The following is a 14,761-nucleotide window of genomic DNA, read 5'->3' as shown; positions in this document are numbered from 1 at the left end:
AAAGAAAGAAAGAAAGAAAGAAAGAAAGAAAGAAAGAAAGAAAGAAAGAAAGAAAGAAAGAATTTAAATTGTTAAATAGAAGAAGGAACATATTCTTTGAGTAGAGTCCTTGCCTAGCATGAGGTGCTAGTTGCAATTCCTCAAAAAGTATAAATAATGTTTATGGATAAAATTCTAGCGTTGACATTTTAAAGACACAGAACCCATGATATGTCACAATGATTCCCTTCAGTCTTTATTTTCTGAGACTGGCATTTTCCAAGATCAGGATGAGCATCAAATACATAATTTTCAGATGCCAGTAAAATATAAAAATACGATTCACTGTCTTAGTTACTCCTCTATTGCTGTGAAGATATCACTTCTAGAACAGCATAGAGAGAAAAGAGTTTGCTGAGGCTTACAGTTATAAAGATCAGGTCCGTGGTCACCATAGCAGGGAGCATGACTACAGACAGGTACACATTCCACTAGAGTAGCAGGTGAGAGCTTACATTCTTATTCACAGGCATGAGAGAGAAAGGGAGGGAGGGAGAGAGGAAGAGAGAGAGGGAGAGAGTTTGTTTCAGAGTCTATCCTCCAGTAACACACATCATTTCACAAAGCTTCACGTCCTAATCCTTTTTAAACATTTCTATCAATTTATGACTAAGCATTTAAATATATGAGCCTAAGGGAGCCATTCTCATTCAAATCAAAGCAATCATCTTGTTGTAAAATTACTGAATGCATCAAGTATGAGCAGTTCTTGTTATTCTTGAGCAACACTCATTTGTCTCTGTATAAAGCCAACTCTACCAAGAACACAGGGTTTTAAATTCTAAAAATAAAGAGTTGCCACAGCAACCTCACCCTCTGCACTAGTGACCAGCAGGATGATGAAGCAGGAAAAGGCAACTGAAGACCCTTCAGGTCCCTGGCTCTTACTTCACCCACCACCCCCATTATCACTGATTCTTCCTTGCCACGATCACTATATCTAGTGCTAAACCTATCTGTATTGGCAGCACAGTTATTCAGATCTGCCCTTCTGTCCCTTGGAAGCAGTTTCAGATAAACCCTCATGGGCATTTGCTGGACTGATGGTTGCTTTGAGTCACAGGGCGCTCCCTTTTTGAATTGTGCAGAGAAGTGTGTTCTGAACAAGGCATTTTATTATGTCTGTTGATCTCTAGCAAATTCAGGTGATGTTAATTGAGTATAGAAAGGAGAATTAGCCAAACAGGCTATGGCTGCTATTTAAAACAAGCTGATAGTGTTTTGTTAAGCAATACATCTTGTGCATGTAAAAATGAATTTGACCCTCTCACTCCTCCCTTCAGCTAATGGAAACTGACACAGTGACAACTCCTTCACCACTAGCTTTATAGACTGCTTCTTGTGAGGTCTCAGCAGCCCTTGCTGTGCCTCTTTAAATTATGATGTGTGCACACCTTCTTTTTAATGTAATGCATCAGAAGTTTTTGATATGTGTAACTTTTTTTTTTTTTTGGATTGTGATTAAGAATCGTGGACTTATTTTTTGTAACTTTTTGGCTATTGTTCTTGTGTACCCTGACAGCATCCTGTGTGTCAACCTGTGTCAATCATGATGGGTGGTTATGACATGCCAGACTGCTAAAATAAATGTTTTGGATTTAAAAGAGTAAATAAATGCTGCTTTGGGGAAACAAACAAACAAACAAACAAACAAAAAGAGTTGCCTCAGGCAAAGTGTTGTGGCATGGTTGATTACTTAAGCTTGTTTCAAAAATAATTAGCATTATATTTAATAAATTATCAGAGTATTAGCACAATATATAAACTATGCCAAATTAACTAGGCACAATTAATTGAACCACAATTGAAGAATAGGAAGGAGAAGAAAACATAAATAAAAATTTACTTACAGAGATCTTTTATTTTTCTGTTGTTATATTTTTGTAATTAATTGCTGTATAATATAGTATGTCTGTGGTTCTGCACGCACAAAAACAGGCTTTAAAGGAGTATAAATAGCTATCATAAACTTTCAAAACATTAAACACTAAAAACATTTAACAATTTAAAACAAGTTTCAGAAATAAATTTAAGTGAATACATTGTCCATTACCTTTGCATTGGAATATTGCATTATGGATATACTGAAAGTTTTACAGTTATGTGAATAGTGTGTATTGATAACATGGCTGGAGAATAAACAGATGTATATACAAACACTAGTGTTACCAAATTTCCAAGAAACTAGTCTAATGCTTATGGTGATAATTTAAAACTACAATTTTGAAAAAGTGTACTGAATTAATGTGAGTTTATTTATATTATCATGACTTACAATAACCAGAATTAGAAAAAAAAAAAAAAAAAGAATCGCCAGGCAGTAGTGGCATTCGCCTTTAATCCCAGCACTTGGGAGGCAGAGACAGGCAGATTTCTGAGTTCCAGGCCAGCCTGGTCTACAGAGTGAGTTCCAGGACAGCCAGGGCTACACAGAGAAACCGTGTCTTGGAAAACCAAAAAAAAAAAAAAAAAAAAAAAAAAGGAATCTAAAACCTAAATATGCATGAAAGTCATGGCCAGCACCTGCTGCCTTGCTTGATAAGCTCCATCCCTTTTTGACTGTGTCTTTCTCTTTGAGGTCCAGAGCATTTGAGTGTTATAGGTAGTGGTGCTGGATCTGTGACTAAATTAAAAAAAGAACAAATCATGATTTTTCACTCATAGTATTTGCATATTGAAAAACACTCCCCAAGCACTACACTACAATGGTACAATTGGACAGTTGTATTAAATCAAATTAAATATGTTTCTATAGCAGAGGAGATGGCTCAGTAAGCCAAATACTTACTGCACACGCATTAGAAAATAAATGCTTGTTTATCCACAAAAGGCCAGAAGTCTTAATACCACTGCACCCACGATGAGATGTGAGGACCCTAGGAAGCTCATGACCATATCATTTCCACATACAATATTAAACAAAATATCCTGCTTCAAACAAGTTTTAAGGGAAGACCCAACATACCAACTTGTCCTCTGATCTCTACTGGAATGTATCTCTACATTTTCACCACATAATACACACATACACACACACACACACACACACACACACACACATATACACATACACACAAAGACAGAGAGAGAGGGGGGGGCAGACAGAAACAGAGAGAGAATGATTTTTTAAAAAGGAGTTCCAATAAATAAAAATGAAAATTAATTCCATTTATGGCTTAAGATTACATCTTCTTTGAAAAAAATGAAAATTAGATTATGTCCAAAATACCTCAAGACTCACCTAGAAAGTACATTTTTTTGAGCTGCATTTTATACCCCAGCTAAAAATGATATTGTGACTCCTTAAAAATGTCTAGCCATTAAATACAATCTCCCCAAACCATTGTGTCATCTGGAGACTGTGATGCTCATAATCCTTTGCCAAGTCTTTTGTTAGGAGAATAAATTAAGAGAGAAATTAATCAAAGGGACTAAGAGCCACATAGCTCCCTCTGGGCACTAAGATGAGATTGCTGTCTTGTTTATTTCTTCATTTCTATTTCCAAATCATGTTGAATGATTGATATAATTTTAATATTAGCACCAGTTTAAATATAACCAAAAAATTAAATGTGCTTCTCTCTAGTGAAAACTTAGTCACTTGTTTTTTCACACTTCAAAACTGAGCAGGCTTAACCATGTAAGTTCAACATCACCTATGATCCTACATCCTGGAAAGAAAAGAGTCTAATCAAACAAGAAAATACATATGAAAATGCCTTTGCATTACCTGCCATAATATAGTAGCAAACTTATTTTCAAGAAAATATTAGCAACTACTTCTAAGAAATTATTTCACATCATAAGTTTACACAGCGAGATTTTAAAGGTAGAATGGTTATTGGTTCTTTTTTGATACCAAAGTATAGAAGAGGAAAAGTTCACCTGAAGGAAATATTATGATCAGAAGAAAATAGTTTGAAGTGAAGGTTTATGTTCAGGAAACAAAGAACAATTTACTCAAATTCAGGAAACTTCAACCCTGATTGCACATTAGAATCACTTAGGGGCTTTTAAGACTATAAGTGACTGAGTTCAATTCTAAAACAATTAAATCCAAATCTCCAGGTATCAGAGATAAACATCAATATCTAAAACAAATAACCCAAACATCTCTAGAGGAGAATTGGGGGAGAAATAAAAGAGTAAAGACTATGGATTGACAAATTGAAACTCCCTTTTGTCATCCGTGTGAAATGCTCCTAAAATTTCTCATAGGAATAATACAGATTCCTATGAGACTTAAAGACACAACTCTCAATAATTGGAGCAATTGTTGCTGCCCTTTGCAAAGATCTTTGAGTTATTTTGGAATCTAGGTTGCAAACATGATCCCTACTGGCTTGTTGGATGATCTGTCCAGGGGGAATTTAAGAACAAGCAAGAGCAATATCATCCTAACATCCTGTACCTTCCTGTAATGGTTTTGACCATTGCAAGTGTACAAACTAATTCAAGAACACTACACAAAGAGATGTCTGAGGTGTATTGACCAGTTCATATGTAACATTTTAGGTTTAATGGAGAAGATTATCTTTGTTATTCTCAATCTCTGTTGGATATTTTTCTTTTAAATACAGAAACATTTGAAACTCTCTTTGTTTATTAAAAGTCAAAGTAAATTATTTGATCTCATTTTTGAGTCATTTCTGATCATTTTTTGAAGAAATCCAACCTACTATTTGGTAAAGATCACAGGTTTCAAGACAATCACAGTTATGTTTAAGTTTTTTGTTCTTCAAATGCTAGTTTGAATTTAGATGCATTACATTAATTCTTTAAACTGGTGTTTCATCATTAGTAAAATTGGGACAAGAACAACAATATTGTCAAATATCAAGAAATCCTGTTACTAAAATCAGATCATGTACATGAATGATATTTGAATGCCTGGATTTATGAAAGTATTGGGATTTTTCTTTCAGGAAAGAGCAAAATGCAACAAGAAATGAAATTAACAGTAATCATTTTTATTTTATAAAGATAATTTCAGAAGCCATAATCTCCCCTTATATTTCCAAATGAACTGTAAAGAAGTAAAATAGAAAATAGTTTATTTTTATTTTAATATCATTTTAATCTCTAATAGTATTTTCATTGGCAAATACCACATTATAAAACTTTAATGGTCCATTGGGTTTTAATGAGAAGACTGCCTTTCTTATTGCCCACCACTGCTGGATACACACAGAAAAGGCATGCATATTTTTGGTTAGCAGCTTTGAGACTGGGCACTCATTTATCAACTAAATCTGACAACATTGAGAGCTGTTATTATTACTCAGGAAACTACCACTGGTATCAGATGGATGCTAGATGCTTTCATACCAGCTATCAGAATTATCTGTTACATCCTAAGAAATGTGTTTAGCTAGTTTCTATTATATCAATGACAAAAGCAAAACAAAAAATAGTTACCTAAATTGACAAATACTATACTTCTTTCTGGTAAGTAACCTAAAAGTTAAAGCCAGGTTTGCTTAGCCCTTTACAGCAGGGTCTTGAAACAGGACTAGCTAGACACAGTGCTTTAGGCTCTCAGAAGAATTGAAAACACAGAGAATTTGAAGGGAATTTATTTGCCAGTCATTATTCTGCTATATGGTATTCTACTATAATTGTCTAAAACACATCAGACTGAGAGGTTACCGAAGGTCTTATGACACTAATGTACTTTGCAATCCCATATTTATATATATATATATATATATATGTGTGTGTGTGTGTGTGTGTATTCCCTTTGTATAATTATATTCACAAAAACTATCATTTTGCTTCCACTTTTATTTTAGCATTTTCAAGGGGAGGTGAAAATTTCTGTGATTTCAAAAACAAAGATATTATAAACATTGGGGTGAAAGGTGACAAGTAAAAAATACTTATATTTATGGTATATGATATTTTGATAGTGGTAGATACATTATATAATACCTAAACAAAATTAAACATCATGTCTGCTGTCTTTTATACTTACTATTCCTTTTTGTTTGTTTGTTTGTTTGTTTGTTTTTATTTTTCAAGACAGGGTTTCTCTTTGTAGCCCTGGCTATCCTGAAACTCACTCTGTAGACCAGGCTGGCCTCAAACTCGGAAATCCACCTGCTTCTGCCTCCCAAGTGCTAGGACTGAAGGTGTGCGCCACCACTGCCTGGCTTACATTCCTTGCTGTGAATGTTTGCAATCTTTGTTCTTAGCAATTTCCATGTGTACTATTCACTATGATGTACAGTTGCTGTCATGTTCTCTGTTTATCTCCCTGCCTTACTCTTTCCCACCAACATAAATTTTATTTGACTAGAATAGCCCTAAACTCACCAACCTGAAAAAATCTCCACCATAGAATGTGTAACATTTAGGTTAATAATTCTGTAGTAATAAATTAAGGAGGCACATAAAAGAAATTATAAAATACTAAGACATATGAGTCTATTTTGATACTTAAATATGAATTTCACAATTAAATCCTTAAGGTGGTTCTCTTCAAAACTACATTACCTTTAAATTTTATACTATTTGCAATATCTCTAAATTATTCCTCAAAATATATTTATATCTCTGGTAAAAATAATTAAGTTACACTTTAAAAGTATCTAAGACCGAACATGAAATAAAGTTCTAAAGCTTTCATTTGATGCTATGATTATGATTAAAACTAAAACTTGAAGTCTCTTCTTATATAGACTATACTCTTCAGTGATGCACAGTATGTTGCTACATAGGAAAGTCAATAAACTATTGCATAGGAAAGCTTAAACTCTTTAATTAAACAGGTTTATCTTCCAATCCCTGTTTCTATACATAAACATGTGCAGTTCTTTAGTATGCTAAGCCTTTTATTTGAAATCTATGATAAAGAAAAGAAGTAATATGTATGATGATTCTGAATCATATGAAATAATGTCAAGTTCTTAGAAATATCCACCCCCAATCCTTATAGACAAGAAAGGACAGAAGAGAATATTATATGATCTTACGGTGAATATACAGAGATAAGGACTTGATGTTGTTTTTGAAATGAGTTCTTTTTATTTATTAGATATTTTCTTCATTGACCTTTCAAATGCTATCCCCTTTCCTAGTTTCTGCTCGGAAAGTCTCCTATACCCTCCCCATGTCCTGCTCCCCAGCCCACCCACTCCTGCTTCCTGGCCCTGGCATTCCCCTGTACTGGGGCATATAATCTTCCAAAGACCAAGGGCCTCTTCTCCAGTTGATGACTGACTAAGCCATCCTCTGCTATATATGCAACTAGAGACACACACTCTGGGGGATACTGGTTAGCTCATTTTTAATTTTTTTTTCTTTTTTTTAATTGGGTATTTATTTAATTTACATTTCCAATGCTATCCCAAAAGTCCCCCACACGCTCCCCCCTCCCACTCCCCCCCCCCACTTCCACTTCTTGGCCCTGTCGTTCCCGTGTACTGAGGCATATAAAGTTTGCACAACCAATGGGCCTCTCTTTCCACTGATGGCCGACTAGGCCATTTTCTGATACATATGCAGCTAGAGACACGAGCTCCAGGCGGGTAATGGTTAGTTCATATTGTTGTTCCACCTATAGGATTGCAGATCCCTTTAGCTCCTTGGCTACTTTCTCTAGTTCCTCCATTGGGGACCCTGTGGTCCATCCAATAGCTGACTGTGAGCATCCACTTCTGTGTTTGCTAGGCCCTGGCATATTCTCACAAGAGACAGCTCTATCTGGGTCCTTTCAGCAAAATCTTGCTAGTGTATGCAATGGTGTCAGCGTTTGGAAGCTGATTAAGGGATGGATCCCTGGAAATGGCAGTTTCTAGATGGTCCATCCTTTTGTCACAGCTCCAAACTTTGTCTCTGTAACTGCTTCCATGGGTGTTTTGTTCCCAATTCTAAGAAGGGGCAAAGTGTCCACACTTTGGTCTTCATTCTTCTTGAGTTTCATGCGTTTAGCAAATTGTATCTTATATCTTCGGTATTCTAAGTTTCTGGGCATATTGTTGTTCCTCTGATCAGGTTGCAATCATCTGTGAAATGAACATTCTACAAAAATAAAAACATTATGATTTGATGTCCCTAGGACAATTACAGATGAATGAGTATAAGGTTGACAACAAATTTTGTTCTTTTTCTGGAACCAGGATCCAAAATTTAAATATTTTTTAGAACCAGAAAGCAAGAGGATATAAGTAGACTGCAAAGGATGCCTCTCAGGGTTATTTTTTTAATACATTGTTGATATATTTTGTACATTTTTATATTTAAATGAGAGTGAATGCTTATTATTGCAAAGGTTCTTTGGACTTTTCAGTATTCAAAGGACTTAAGAGAGATGTACTGTTAAGAAGTCCATGTTGGCCCAGCCTATCTCACTGCTTAATCTATCACACAGTGTACAAAACCTAATATCTTTCAGTTCTGAAGAGATCTGAATGAATATTCAGAATCCCAATATCAAATGAGTTTTCTTATTGATTTCCTTTACTTAAAATCATTATTTTCCTCTGTAGTTGTAGATGAGATGAGATAATCAGTTAGATTTTCAATCATTTAGAAAAACTAATTTTTTAAATTTCCCTTTGTTTCAACAGGATTTGCCAGTCCACTCACAGGGATAGCAGATCCTTCTCAAAGTAGCATGCACAATGCCTTACATATCTTTATGAATGGAACAATGTCCCAAGTACAGGGATCGGCCAACGATCCCATTTTTCTTCTTCATCATGCTTTTGTGGACAGGTTGGTTGACATTTCCTCATAAATTATGCATTTATTGCATTTAAATGTATTATCAATGTGTGTTTCAAATGTGACTTTATCATACCAATTCTTATAAATGATGGTGGTTTGCTATTTTGAGAGAACCTTTACTAATCCTAAAAGTTCAAATGATTTATTAAAGTAGTATTTACTGAAGAGAAACCAGTAAGGTGTAAGCTATGATAAGGAAATAGAAAATTTCATGTTAAGCTACAATAAAAGTTCAGGAGTCAGATACAGCCATGTCTTGGGACAGTTTAGGGTATCCTTTATTTCATATTAGATTAGGACAAAGGAATAAATTTTGAATCTAATAGTAGAGAGTCAATAGCTACAGGTTGACTTTACACAGTAGATGCAGAACTCCCAAGTACTAGTTGGATTCCTCATAGGCTATGAGGCTATGTGGTTCTATTTCTGAATTTGAAAGCTTGTAGACATTTGTGGTTAAGAGTAAAAATATGAATATAGGGAATCTACTGTGTATGGAAGGATGAAAAAAGTGACAGTTTTCATGGAAGAGATGAACACATATTATTGTTTCATAGGAATTTGCATGGTTGGAACTAATCTTTTTACTAATTTAAAGCAAACTAAGTGGATGTGAGAGGACTTAGGTAACGGTGTTAGTCATTTAGACCTTAGAGAATCAGCTGTAATATATCCTGATATTTACTATTTCAGAATTTGTACAGAAATAACAATCTGTTGGGGATGGTTACTACTCTCATGGATCACTGGATGCAAATAAATATAAATAATGATAAATATCCATGGGAGTTTAGGCAAATCACTGAGTTTTTCTTTTCTTATCTTTAAATATGGTCTTTAGGAGATGTTATGAAGAATACAGAGATTATTAAAAACAAATAAGCTATGAAACTATCTAAACAGTTGTGTGTTAACAGTAGGCAGCACATATAAGTTATGGCTAACTTGATGATAAGCATACAGCCTCTGGGGTACATATACAATGGAAGTATTATTATAACTTTCGTCATAATGCTGAGTGGTAGAAGTAATAATATTTAATGATATTCTATATTAGTGAGCTTTTATATTATTATCTAGCAATTTGAATAATTGTTCTTCAATAGTGCATTATTTTAAAAAGTTTGAATATTAAAAATGATACCAAAAATGATACTATAAAGAAACAGAGTTAAGTTATTGAGATATTGGAGATTTCTTGCAAACTTTTTCAATATTACTACATAAAAACATTTTAGGATGTTTCCTTAACTTTATATATTCATTAATGTTTATTCAAGAAATAATTATAATGCATTTTGCACTCCCTGTACTCTTTTCATAACTGAGCTTGTTAAAAGCATGGAACGATGGTCTGTACCAATATTTAGAAGTCAAGGGTTATTTTACGTTCACTCCTCACTATACAATTCTTTCCATTTCTCCAGGGAGCTTATTGAGTTATGTTATGTCTTCAGAAATTTGTGTTCTTCTCTTTCCTATAGAACTTAATTCATTGTATCATAATCATCAAAGTACTAGTTTATTTAAACACATCTTGACTCAATAGTTCAAGTCATTAGTTCAAGTTTTATTTTATCAGTCATGACTTGTTAACCAGTAATCAGCATGACAACATGTAATGTGTAGTTGAGGGAATAAATGGAGCATTGGAATGTGCAACTAATATATTCTAATTTTAAAAATTGAGTAGAAGAACTGGCTGAATGCATTTCCTATTGTTCTTTCACAAAATAAATTGTAGTGAGCTCTTGCATGGTAAGGGAAATTTAGAGGGCATTAAAATAATGCCAATGTACCTACAGTTGATGAGTTTTACAGTATCATTTATATTTTAAAATGAGGAATGGAGGCTACATGATATTTACTACTTCAACTGCATATGTGTCTTAATATGTATGAATATGCCTATTAATACATGAGAGGCAAGCATAAACAAATACTAGTGAACAATCTCTGATTTGTGGTTAAACACACTCTTATTAGTTTTTTTTTCAATTTGTTAATATCTCAAAGTGGATGACTATACTTGTTCAATAATACGAATGATAGAATAAGTCCTGAAAACTGAAAAGAATGGAAGGAGATGGGCATTTGTTTCCCTATGACTCTTAAAATATATTAGAAATGTTTATTTCTTATGAGTTTTTATTAAAGTGATTCCTGGTGAGATATTTATTTTGAAGCCTTCTCTCTACAGGTTGGTTTAATGAAGACTTCCTGGCAATTCAGCTCAAAGTGCTGTCTAGTGTTATTATATATTACATGATATCTCTCTAGCCTTGGCTTCTGGGATGTCTGCCCATTTGGCACAGCATGCCATGGTGAGGCCTCTACATGCAATGCTCCTATTAACTTTCTATATGAGCTGATATTCAATTTCTCTTATGGAAATTGTCTGTGCTAAGGTTTACAAATCCATGCTTTACTTTGATGTGATTTAGTTTGGTAAAAATGTTTCTATTTTCAACCTTTGAGAAAATGATAACTTCCCCAGGAAATAATAGATTGTTGGTGGGTAGCACAGACCATAGACAAATGTTTGGGAGCAGAGAGGGAGCTTTATTAAGATATTGCTATGCTGTTTAGTTTACAACTCAAGGTTTATATGAGCAAAAGCAAACACACTTCTGCACCCATACATCAAATTATCTGTACATTCATCAGTAACTTTTATATTCTATATATGCCATATTAGACTTGAGCAGGTAGCAATCACTATATATTTCTCATCTCCACCTATTTCCACCCAAGCTATATAATGTAAATTAAGTAACATATAGTAAAATGTAGCTCCTTTGGTAATTGTGACTTAATAGGCACGGACATTTGGAAGTGAAGAAAAGAACACGATTGAAGTAAGGACAGACAGGCATCCTCTTTAGCCTATGAACTCACAATACTCAAATTGTGACTGTCACAATGGAAATATCCACTAGTTATGGAATATACTTATGACTGTCGACTTCTTGAAATATAAATACAATTTTAATTGGTGGAACTTGGAAGGAAAAATGTTCATGCTATAGCTAACAAATCTCATAAAGAAGTTTGCAGTCAGAGAAAGTTCATATTAACTCCAAATATTACAAAAATCTACTAAAGTATTGAAATCACAAGTAACATTTGTAAGAAACGAGATGTATGCTGAATTCTTGTATGTTGCATAAGGGGACTCATTTCATATCTACAGATCCTATCAGTTAAGTGCCATGTCATTACGTTACAGATAAAAGACAGAATTAAAGAGTTTAAGTCACCTGGTATAAATCTGCTTCATAAAATACTTAATATAAGGTATATGTATTAATAGAGAGAGAGAGAATAGTCTTCAACCAGTGAGAAAATTTAAAACGTCATTACAGTGGTTGTTTTAACAGTAGCCAAGTAGTGTGATTGCTACAGAAGACATTATTCAAGTAGAATGAACTACAAAACATTGGCAATCTGAAGCCAGAATGACCAAGATGGTCCTGTTGCCATTTTTCCTTCCCAGTTTAGAACAGCCATTTCAACTGATTCTCAAATCCTAGTCTTATATTATTATGTATAATGGTAAGACAGTGGGAGCAGACTGACTGATGAGCCAAATGAGCAGAGGAAAAGAAACAGGATAAGTATTCACAGGATAAGATGTTCATATTTAAAACTCCAGAACCTAAATATAAAAATAAAGTGTGTGATAGAAAAATCATTAGCTCTGGAGTCAGAGCCCATGAGAAAATTCTGGCAATGTTCAGTGAATCTTATGTGAGATTGGAAAAGTTGGTAGACCTCTCAGGACCTATGTCTCCTCACATACAAAATGATGTTAATGAACCTTCTTCAGTATAATGTATCTCCATTTTACAAATCATAACACAGCATACAAAGACTAACTCTCATAAGAAATAAGGCGGATATTTAAAAGTGGCTACATCATCTCTATTTACTATTTTCTCAGTGCTCTCCAGTAAGGTAACATGACTTCAGCAAGTCTCTGAAGCCTGCAGTTTGAGGGTAGGAAATCCTGGCTAAGTGCAAACATGAACTAATGCATCTTAGGAATAGTGATTCTGCCTTGATCCTCAGCTACAGATAATTACCTCTCCTGCAGTGATTTCTTGGATGTATTTTCCTTCCACACTACTCACCAAGTGTACCCTGGGCTAGCTTCCTTAAGGAGGTTGCCTGAACCATATGCCCTCAAATGAGATGCTGTACCAAATTGGCAGCAGAGTAGTCCAGGCAGAAGAGTGGAGCAAGACAGGTCCCTGGGATTTCAGGAATGAACAGCAGATTGGTGACTGGAGGCCAAAGCTTGCTCAGAAAGGTAGAAATATCAGGGTTATGAAAGGGGATCATCTCAGAAATCAGAGATATATCTTCAAGTCTGCATTTGCCATCAGATGGGATGTCAGAGGGGAACCTGCTCTCTGTGTGTTGCTTTTCTTATTATTGGCCTATAACCTAGTTTACAATGCTTACTTGTTTTCTGATTCAGAATTCATTCCCTATAACCAATTGCTATTGTACCATTATAATCATATTCAACCGTACTCCCCCAGCTGCTTTTCCTGTTAGATTTAGCTCCTAAAACAGTTTGTCTATGTTAGATTGATTCATGTGTGTCTCTCCCAGTAAATCTTGAGCTCTCTGCTGACAGAGTCTATATATTGATCACTTCTGGCATCTAATACTGTCCATTACACATAGAAACCATCCACTAAGACTTCCTAAAGGGTCATGTAATTGATAATTTTGAGCAGTCAGCCACTATGGGTTATCAATAACATTTTGTTGTGAGATAAAATATTCACCCAGGGACATTGAATTGTACTCTATCTTGTGATAAAGAAATCAGTTGTTATGACAAGTAACCTTAAGCATGTCCTATAATGAAGAAAATCTCTCAACTCTTTTTAGGATAATGTGATTTAGAATTAGGAGAATTACAATATTGTTAACCTAAATATTTCACTGGCAACACTAGGAAGAAAAATAGGCCTTCATTATGGAATCTGAAAAAGAATCTTAAATTCATGCACCAAACTCTTTAAAGGCACAAGCAAGGCAATCCTCCCACAGAGTTTTCTGAAAATAAATAAATAAATAAATAAATAAATAAATAAATAAATAAATAAGGAGGAATGGAAACTATCAGCTCCCAGGAGGTAGTGCAGACTACTTAACATAGCAAAAGGTTATTTAACCAAGTCAAGCAGAAGCAGTAGGACTATAGAAAAGGCCCTCAGCTTTCATACTTAGAGAGCAAAGGTCAAAAAGAACTTCTTTAATAATACCAAATAGTAGATCCAAGAGAGCTACTAAGTGATTCAGACTGCCAGAAAACAGAATCCCTGGGGATCATAAATCTTATGATTAAGACACTATAATTTAGTACTACACATGCATGATTTGAAATTATCCATTTTTATGATCTTGGCTACATTATTTGCTATTATATAACCTTCCTAAGGCAGAAAATGGTTTAAATATTAGTATCTGTATGAAGTTATAGCTTCAATACTTTGTGTGTTTGCATGTGGTATTGTGAATGGTATTGATAACCTTGTGCAATTCAAGTGCTTTGTTACCGAGGTACACACCCAACCCCAATATTTTTTGGGTTCAATGTGATACTTATGCTTTTTTATTTCTGGGAGGGAGTTATTTCATCTTATAACTCTTGTGTCACAATCTAACACTAAGGGAATTCATTCAGGGTAGCAACTAGAGGTAGGAACTTGGTCACAGCATCTGACACAGAGGGCATGAAAAACTGTTTACTGGCTTGCTCCCCGTGGCTTGTTGAGCATGCGTTTTAGTTTTTGTTTTCTGTCTTTTACTTGTTATTCTTTGTGAGTTTTACATTTCTCATAACGCGTCCTAGTCCTGTTCATCTCCCCATCCCTTCATATCTGCCCTCTATCTTGCAACCTCTCTCTCCCACTCGCACATTCTCTCTCTCTCTCTCTCTCTCTCTCTCTCTCTCTCTCTCTCTCTCTCTCTC

General features: G+C 34.7%; 1 protein-coding gene across 2 annotated transcripts in view; it reads left to right on the top strand.

Moving 5' to 3' along the window:
- The window catches only part of Tyr (tyrosinase), a 64,776-nt gene that overhangs the window by 11,586 nt on the left and 38,429 nt on the right, over positions 1 to 14,761 (top strand). Inside the window, exon 3 of one of the 2 annotated variants that reach the window (XM_021167635.1) lies at positions 8,610 to 8,757. The exons of the other annotated variant lie outside the window; for it this stretch is intronic. Within the exon in view, the coding sequence (XP_021023294.1) occupies positions 8,610 to 8,757 (148 nt within the window). The remainder of the gene's footprint in view (positions 1 to 8,609; positions 8,758 to 14,761) is intronic. 2 annotated transcript variants of the gene reach the window in all.

This window comes from Mus caroli, chromosome 7, assembly GCF_900094665.2.
Source record: "Mus caroli chromosome 7, CAROLI_EIJ_v1.1, whole genome shotgun sequence".
Lineage (NCBI taxonomy): Eukaryota > Metazoa > Chordata > Mammalia > Rodentia > Muridae > Mus > Mus caroli.
This window is presented reverse-complemented; position numbering and strand designations above follow the sequence as displayed.